Below are 10,157 nucleotides of genomic sequence, written 5' to 3' on the forward strand. Positions count from 1 at the left end.
AACTGAACACCCTTTATTCAACGTAGATCCGCCCCTGCTTCCTGAGTTGCTGCAGCAACTGCAAACATTTGGACACGCCGAACAAACATAACTTTAACTTGGAGGAAAACCTGAGCTTTGACTTAAAAGACGTTAATACAAGGTTAAAGAAAAGTCACGACATCACCACTTGAAGAGAGAGCATCATTTTGCCCCATCAGAAAATAGATGTACGAGTACAAATTCATGACACACCATCAAGAGGGCTACAAATCTGCACCAAATGAAATCACATAAACAGCATTTACCGTTCCATCAATTATTGAATTCTTACATGAAACACTTGGCCAAATACCAAACGAAATTGTACAGCAACTGAGCTACCAATATAAACATACCATTTACAGTACCCAGCTGAGTTGCAGTACGACTTAAAGGCCAAACAGACTAAACGAATCAAACACCGCCCCCCCCCCCCCCCCAACAACTCCAACAGTAGCTAACAGTGACATTTAGATGAGCTTGCACTTTTCTACCAAAACAAAAAAAACATTTAGATGACCTCGCATTCGCAATGGTTCATCTACAAACATGATACCCCTTCCAGCTACAGAACATCTAACATGAATCAATCTAGAAGATAAATTGGGCAATAATAAAACTGAATATGTTGATCCCAATGTAATGACAATGTTGTCTCTATGAGATCTCATTTCCCTCTCAAGTCACCTATAGGGCTGTCTTCGCCCATACTTCTTGCCTGTATTTAGTCCATAAAGAATTGCTGCGATTTGGCCTTCTGGTTCTGGTTCAGAACATCTAAGATCTGCAATGTTCATGTAAAACAAAATTTCTTTAATATCTCCGAATTGGCATCATTATTTAATTTTGGGTTGCAACAGCAGAGCACCCTTTACACCAGAGATGAATTCATCAGGCTTACCTTTTCGGAGTTTGAATGGGATCATCAGATTCTTTCATCACATCTCCACTACCAGCATGAATGTCTCCCTGGAGTACACACAAATCATACAAAGCCTTACTGAAACATGCTACGCATACTTGACAGATTGTAATTTACTACCCACCAGATATTGCTATATGGATGCTAATATGCCTTTATTGATGTTATTACTGTTCCTTTGTGTACAAAAAAGAGCAGTGTTTTGGACATCAACATGGTCTACAAAATGCAACTTTGACCACTCAAATCTATGGTAATGTACTAATAAAACCTAGTAAAATTACAACATTATGAATAGGGCCGGAAATGAGCCGAGCCGAGCCAAGCCTGGCTTGGATCGAACAAGCTTTCTTGCTGGAAAACTGGCTTGGCTCGGGCTAGATGCTGGCTCGAGCCGGCTCGGTTTGGCTTGCAAGGCAGGGCTGCCCAGTGATACCAGACGCTCAAGAGGCCAACAGAACATGCACATGAAGTCATGATCCACTCCAAAACTAGCTCATATATCACTCCAAAACATATGTAATATTTGTACACCATTTGATTAAACCACACATATACATCGTCCTTGTATATTTCTGATGTACCAATGCTCATGCATGAACTGTAGCTACTCACCACATTGCCCACATTGCAACTCACGCATCAGGAACTATATCTCCACCAACGTCACATCTTTGCTCTTACAAAGCCAGTAAGCCACCCACTACGCTTCAAAGAAAATCTAAGCGGCCAAAGGGGAGGGTGCTCTACACAGATCCCTAAGTCAAGCCCAAATAAAAAACAGAGAGAATTAAAATCGCACCAGTCGAGCTCCATCGGTGGCCAGTTCACAGTGAACGCCAAACTTACGCATCGATGCTAGGCAAAATTACAAAAGCTTCACCGGCGGCCAGTTCACTATGGGAATGTGGCCTGTGGAACCTGAGGGCGGACAGCCGGCAGGCCGGCGAGCGTCGCCGCGGCGGCGTGTCTCTGGGACTCTGACTCTCTCTGTCGTTTGCGGTCTGGCGCCGAGGGGGAGCCCTATCTGTTGGAGTATTGGAGCCTAAAGCGGTAAAGCCTTGGAGTGGAGGAACCTAAAGGCCAACACCCAATGATGGGCTTTGCATGGGCTGGGTCAGCATTGAGCCACTAAGCTGCTCACAAGCCAGCTTGGGCTCGACTCGTTTGGCCATCAAGCTAGGAAGGCGGCTCGGGCTCGGCTCGTTTATCCATCGAGCTGAACCGAGCCGAGCCTATTCGAACCTGAGCTGGCTCACAAACTTCGAGCTTTATTTTCAGCCTAATTATGAATCAACCAATTGGAACAAATCTATGCATATCATTTTCATATGTTTAATGTAAATACTCATCGAGATATCAATAACTAAAGTTTAAAATTTTTAACTGCACACATCCACAACGACACTCTTTTTTATGACCAAAGCGAGCATTTTATCATGTCAACGAACTGCAAAGCTTATGTTCCACAACAGGGATCAAAATCTTGGTCAATTAACTGCAATCTCGTTAGGTTACCCCTAAAACCACCCGGATATTTTTGAAATTTCATATTTTAACAACCATATCGTTATCAACAAATGCAACGGCCCTGGTGGTAAGTAGCTCACTTAGGGAATGGGAGATCATGGGTTCAAGTTCTCGTAACGGCATTCAAACTGATGATAAGCAAAGCAACACTAGCGACTAGAACTACCGATTAGTATCCTGTCTAATCAAAGCATGTTGATTCAAGTGGTTGGCAAATCGAGTACAACAGGAACAACAGGAGGTTTCAGATGGCTCAATTAGGTTTTCCATTATCATTGGTAATGTGATTAATAAGATTATCCAACTTGTTCTGCTCAATAAGATTATCTAATCTATCATCCCTAAAGAGAAACATAATGGACAATTGTAACTGGTAATGCTAAACTATGCCCTGTTTCTTTTCCTTTGGAAACTGCACAGCACATGGTAGTGCTTTTCAATTGGTGAACAAATCTGTAACAGCATAACAAAGTAGATTTCCCCCTTTCATCTACAATGAAACATAGGCTAACACATCGTTAATTCCCATCAGTCACAACTCACAACATAATATAAGCTACAACTTTCTGACCCAAGATCAATTATTTATAACCTCTAAAACACAGATACTGCACTTTGGTCGCATATCCGCACTGGATACCGTATCCGATATGGATACACGGCTGATACATATCCATGGAGTATCCGACCAAAAATAAATACAAAAAACTCAGATACATGGGCCGATACGTATTGGTCCAATTCAGGATACGACCCAACCCATATAAAGGCATATGCTCGTGACCTAGCCAGCCGACACACGGGCGCAGGCACACAACAGCAGCTCCACCTCCACACACGGGCGCAGGCACAGCGCACGGCAGCAGCGCCGCCTCCACGCATGGGCGCAGGCGCACGACAGCAACGCCGCCTCCATGCACGGGCGTAGGCCCAGGCGCACAGCAACGACGCCGCCTCTGCGTTGACGACCTGCCGGCGATGACCAGTGACCGGCCCCAGCACGGGACCGGCGACTGGCTTCCTCCTCACCTCCCGCAGGTTGCAACTGTGACCTAGCCAAGCACCTCATCCAATCGTCCTCACCTCCTGCAGCTGGCGCGCCCCCAGCGGTGAATTATCCTTCTCCATCTCCCTCTCCCCTTTTCCCCCTTTTTCCCCTCCCGATTGGCTTAACAGTAGGTTCATTTTGTAGGATTAGGTGTTGTGGCTCTGTTTCAGTGTTCGTTCCAATGGTCTTGGCTATTGGCTCACTCCAGTACTTCACTGGAATGGCCCGAATGGCAGCAAAATGGTTTAATCACATGGTAACTTATTGTTCTTGGCTTCCTGCTAGATGCTATAATTTCTTTATGTCTCATTACTTATTTTTAATAAAATATTATTGAAACGTATCCGCGTATCGGGATTTTTGAGAAAATGACGTATCCGTGTATCGGTATTAGCCCGATACCGATACACATAAATGTATCCGTGTAACATAGTTTATAACTAAGTGTGCATGTGTGCTCTTCGATAGGTACATGCTCATTTTGATACCAACAAACCAGGTTTATCTAATGAGAGTAGCTACACTAGACTCTGTACAGCTAACTGACCTGTCTTGCATACGAGAATCTAATCGACTATAACAAGCATTTAATTCCAAGATGAACAACAACAGTGCCTGAAAAGTGCTATTACCCTTACATGAACCTAACCACAACCGTGACCCATGTGATCTCTTCCCATTCCTGTGCAACCACCACTGCATTGTGCGGGAAAATGTATTCCCTGATACATAGATTTTTTTTGTGCACATAGCATATAGCAAAACAATCAAGCTATCCTAGGAATGGCTGTTTCCACCAACATGCACGCTTTTATGTATGTGTGCAGACTCAAATGTGCGCAGTTGAGCATGCATGCCAAACACAGACACACAATGGCAATATAAAACACAAAAACAGTTTGCATCAGACAGAATTCACCATTCTCACTGCCTGTATCATCCCATGGCACTACTACTTAATCCAAGAAAGTCAGTCAACAGGTACACCTCAATCGAAGCAGGAAAAAAATAAAAATAAATTTTGTGAACCTTAACAGAACATACAATGGGCAATCCTTGTATGCAATAATTACTTTTGGTCAAGTGAAACATGTGTGTATTCCAGCATTATAGAAATTGACTTGCCTCCAAGAGTTTATGTTTTTCGTTGGCTTGATGCTAATAATAAGCTGCTTACCAGGGATAATCTTGCTAAAAGAAGGGAACTATATAAAAAAAACTTGGTTATCTGGTGCAGAGAATGAGAGCATCCATCTTTTTTTTTTTTTGGCTGTATTGTGCTTCTAATGTCTGGTTATTTTGTTGCTGAAATGTTTGAGAAATCTATAGGTGCTGATTTTGAATCCATAACTAGGTGGTGGATTAGCAATAATAAAAATGCTGTTCTTAGTATAGTTACTTCTGGTGCCTTATGGAGATTATGGAAATTGCGCAACATGTTGTGTTTTCAGGGACAAGTTTGGACAGGGATGAGAGAGATCTGAATGAGAATTGCTTGGGATGCTGTTGAACTGGTTGAAAATCTTTAAGGATACCATGTTGCTGAAGATGGATCAATGCATCGAGTTGCTGAAACAGAGGATGAAAAAGCTCCAAGGATTATGTGGTCAGATGAGCGGTGCTTCAAGTGATGATCTTGTGTTCCTCCCCAGTGTGTGTGGTGATATGATAAGTGTTGGCATGGGTTCTAGACATATCAGTAATCCTGTTTGGTAGCTAGACCCTTGGTGGCTGATGTTGGGGCAGCATCTCAGCTAAGTCCTCAATCTGAACTTAATCTGCTTGACGATATTGCACCAGAAACTGTAAACACTGTTCTGATTTCATATCAATGGAACAAGGGAGAAGTCCCTTTACTCTAAAAAAATTTAATAAAACATATGATTTTAACACTTCTTACCTCTGTCACTAGAGGCATGCTAGAGTACATTTCTGTAAAAACAAGAATATCCTCAAGCAAACTTATCAAATAGCTTTATGTGAGCTTCAAGGACAGGAAGATCAAGCAGCAGAGTAGGGATACTAATACGAATTATAGGGCATGAAGAGTAGAGTACTCACTGATAAGGTTGCTTCTTTATCCTTCTGCTTCTCCTTCTCTTTGTCTCTCTGCAGCTTGGCGACAAGGCCAGCTCTCCTTTTGCCCTTGGCGAGGGCATCTTCCGGTTCCGACACTGCCGAGGGCTTCTTGTCGCGGACCTTCCAGGAGTCGCCCCTGCGGATGAGCAGCTTGGCTGCCTTCCAGCCGTCGGTGCTGGTGTCGATGACGGTGACGTCGGTCTTGCTGCACTTCTCTCCGTCGGCATCCGCAGCGCGCTCGGCCCGGCGGCGCTTCTTGGCCTTGGCACTCTTGTCCTTCTTCTCCTTGTGGGGGCGAGATGGTGGAGGAACAGGGATCGGCTGGTCATCGTCGGTTCTCGGGCGGGGCCGGGACTGCTTTCTGAAGGCCTTGGGCGGCGGGGCGTCTAGCGGAGCAGAGGACGGGATCGCGAAGACGTCGGAGATCACGGCGCTGAGCTGCAGCTGCGGGGAATTGTTGGAGCTAGGGTTTGGTCGCGAAGGATTGCGCGGCGGTCGCTGCTGCTTGGGCTTAGCGGCCTTGGGAGGCTGCTCCTTGACGACGGCGGGGTTGGTGGGGTGATTGGAGGAAAGAAGCGGCGGAGGCGGGGGCAGGGTCAGGGGAGACTGGGGTGGGGCCCCGTAGAGGAGGTCGTCGATGTTGAGGTGGGAGGGGAAGGAGAGGCCCTCTTTGGCGTGCAGCCGGTGCAGCCATGACGGCGTGCTGCGAGCGGCGGCGACGGCGGCGCTGAGCACCGATTGACAGCACGGCATTGCCTACTTGCTCTCCGGCAGGGACGATGGTGGGACTGAGAAGGATGGGGACGAAAGACAAGGAAGGAAAGATTTTTTAATAATATTATTTTATTAGAAAATTGTTAAAATAATAGCTAAATTCAGAAAATTGTAAGAATAGTGATACGTTGGATGTGGAATACCGATAAGGGATATGTCAGTATTTTGCATACTAACAATCTACATGGTACTAGACCAAAGGACCTGTCGGCACGTAAAATACGGACCAAATGCCTGTTAGCATTCCGCGCGCCAACAGGCATCTGAGTAGACACCGATAAGGGTGTCGCGATAGCGGACAGCCGACAAGTCTGTCCGCAAATGGAATGCTGATAAGCCTGTAGGCACTCCTTTTGCCTACAGATCGACAACTATCTCTTTTAATTGATTTTTATTAATAATTAGGATAATATCATGTATTTAATAAAAAAAAATTATTAATAACTAGAAGAATATCATGTATTTAATGAGACACAGTTACAACTCAATGTGCATCCTATAAATAAGTTAAACTTTTTTGAAAATAACAACTAAAGGCTACACGTAGGTTGAGACAATGATGCACCATGCTGTTGTTGAACGACCGAAAATGTTTGTTGTTCAAAGAGTTGTCCAAATGTTAGCACAGAATGCTTCATTTTTTTTTCTCATATTGATTCGATGTAATTTTATTGATATTTTTTTATTTAGTTCTTGTAAAATTATGTGAGTAAATATTTTATTGAAGTGGTGTTGGAAGGATACAAAATCTAACTTTTTGAACAAGAGTAGTTATGAAGCATAATTATTATAGTACCTGACACAGAGGTTACATACGTTGATAAACATTATATAGGAACATAGGATTTATCATCGCAGCGCGAATGGACATAACCATAAAGAAATTATGACAATAAATATTGGCATGTACAGTACGTCTAAAGACTAGTATAATAGCGTATCGCTGATAAACCTAACATGCCTTAGAGAATAAAAATAAGTCGATTTATAATAGATACTCTCTACTGAGTGCACATAGGATATTTTATCTTTCTCATGGTATCAGGCCCTCCGCCTTAGCGCGACGGGTCCTCTCCCGCTTCCCTTCCCTCTCTGCTTCACGTGCTTGAGCCACGGCTCGCTCCTTCGCGGCGTTCCTGATGCGCTCCTCCTCCTGCCACCTCATCCGTAGTTTCTCTTGATGTCGCTCGTAGTGGTAAAGGCTCTAGGCTCTTGGGCTCCTCCTCCCTTGGTACAACTGATTTCTTCAAAACTCCATCCATGTGCTTACCGGTTAATTTATCCAGCTTTTCTCACAGTGTTTCTCCTTTTGTTTCATTTGCACAGCTTCTTAAAAAGATCCATCAGCCTCTTGCTCCTAAATTGTTTGTAGAAGTTTGCTCTAAGATATCTCATGCACCAACGGTTATGCAAATCTGGTCATGAAAATACCCCACCCATACCACTCTGCAACGTGTTGATAGCATTCAACAAGCCTGCATGACGATCGTGGAGTACGCACACGTTAGGTCTGTTACCAACAACACCTCTCTTAACCCACTGCAAGAACCACATCCAACTATCCGTACATTCGCGTTCGATGAATGTAAAAGCCAAAGGCACAACCTGATTCTCACAATTACCCCAATAGTTGTGAGTATTTACCCCATGTATTTACTTGTGAGGTATGTCCCATCCACACACATCACCGGTTGGTAATGTCGTAATGCCTTGATTATACAGTCGAACGACTAGAATGCCTGTTGAAGGACTCGATCTCCATTCTGATCGGCAAAATCATGAACAGCAATGCAGGTGTTTGGATTCCTACCCTGAATAACCTATAGCAGTGAAGGTAAGTTGTGGTATGAGTCCTTATAAGTGCTAAACCTTTTCTCTAACATCTTGTGTTTCGTTCTTCATGCCATGTCATATGAAATCTCGTACTCAAATCTAGTGTCGATAGCATGCATAACTCCAAAAGGAGACATACTAGTCTTCTTCATAATCTTTAGGTACATCATATTTGCAACATAATCAACGCTCATGTTCCTGTGCACGTGTAGAGATCGACTTAGGTTGCAAGTATGTGGCTCAACAAGAGAAGTTAAACATACTGTGTCACACCTCAGTAAGAATCCATGAACTTGCCAAGTGCAACCTTGAGCTAAACATTTCACGTTATATGTCTGAGGATTAGGTATTACCACCTTGAACTCCCTCGCCTCTAAGGATACCATCTCTTCACTGCATGTTGTAGATGGACCTTGTCATGAAACATCTGGTATTTGGTCACCACGATAGAATCATACTCCCATGCCGACTTGTGTCCATCGTTCATCGTCAACTTCTCCAAAGCAAAATTCGACCATTCTTCTGGGATTCCTGCACCCGAGTCCACAAATACACGAAACTCGTCGTTATCTGCCTCCATCTGGTCCACTAATGCCTCGTCCTTCTCTCCCTGATCAGCACGTATTGTGACCTAATTTTCTTTCCCGTCGTTACGTTCTTCTCTTGCAGTCTGTATCTTAACCGGTGCACTAGTCTGCAGGGGTACCTCAAGAACCACACTCTCCTTCACCTTCTCATGGACAACATTTTCACCAACAACTTTTACGGTACTAGATCCAACTTTTGTGGACCCAACATCACTCGCTTCTACAAAGATATAGTGGGAAAAACCTATCTTCGAACATGTAATTGCTGTGACACAGCCCTAGTGACACAAATTGTTGTCATTGCTTCGAACATGTAAGCTCTAAGAGCTCCCACTGCTAGTCGGTTTCTCAACATCTAGGAATCAAAACCTTCATCATCAACCACTGATGTGTCAAACAGAGTTGCAGCAGATTATACAGCCAACCTAACACTTGGGACCACTGAATCTCTCTCAGACTATGCAATACCATGTCCACATACTGAAAGTTACTCAGATCCATCTCATTGTTACAATGCATGACATATTCAGGACTGTAAAAAACCATGAACCCAACTCTGATCGACATTCTTGATTCAACAACCATACTATACTCCGTCAAATTAAATAATTGTAATCAACATACAACAGTTACAACCATTAATTATATTCAACCTTATCACTTGTATTCTACATAACCATCAAATATCATCACTAACATACTCTTTCTGTTGACACTATATCATTCTAAATGTAATACTGTCAAAAACAATTACTCCATTTCTATTCTAAATATCCTACGGCTACATAACAATTCGACTTCAAAATACTAAAGATAAAAAAATTACAAACTATGTATGCTCTATGCTAAATTATCTATTCTACACATATCTAAAATTTTCTATTCTAAATTCTAAATGAATCATATTTTCCTCTTTTCATTCTAAATACAATACTATGAAAATCCACAATAATTCAAATATACAATTCCTATATCAACAAAAAATATATACGTATAATAATATCAAATTTTCAAATCATATTAAATAATATATTTTAACTCCACATAACTGAAATATTTGAACTTTTCAACTACTTTACATTCCTAACTAACTATACTATATTTTCTATATATAGCTAATTTCCGAACCATACCTACTCCACTCTAAATTTCATATCCTTGTTCTCTTAAATTATCTACTCCACTCGACATTTCTCTAATTATTTTCTTACTATTTTTCTAAGTATTTCTAACACTAAATTATCTAAATATTCTACATTGCCAAACTACCTCAAACTATTATAACCTAAATTTTCAAACTATACTAAATTTTCTACCTAACTATACTAATTTTTCTAACTATTACAAATTTTTAAACTAGATC

The 10,157-nt window shown here is 42.3% G+C and overlaps 1 protein-coding gene across 1 annotated transcript; it reads right to left on the minus strand.

Moving 5' to 3' along the window:
• Positions 1 to 254: 254 nt before the first annotated feature.
• LOC133922237 (uncharacterized) lies at positions 255 to 6,421 on the minus strand. Its single transcript, XM_062367473.1, has 3 exons — positions 5,583 to 6,421; positions 923 to 990; positions 255 to 805 (listed from the first exon to the last, which is right to left on the minus strand). Exons 1-3 carry the CDS (start codon positions 6,351 to 6,353, stop codon positions 799 to 801), a joined length of 846 nt encoding a protein of 281 aa, XP_062223457.1. The 5' UTR covers positions 6,354 to 6,421; the 3' UTR covers positions 255 to 798.
• Between the last annotated feature and the right edge of the window lie 3,736 nt (positions 6,422 to 10,157).

This window comes from Phragmites australis, chromosome 6 (genome assembly GCF_958298935.1).
Source record: "Phragmites australis chromosome 6, lpPhrAust1.1, whole genome shotgun sequence".
Lineage (NCBI taxonomy): Eukaryota > Viridiplantae > Streptophyta > Magnoliopsida > Poales > Poaceae > Phragmites > Phragmites australis.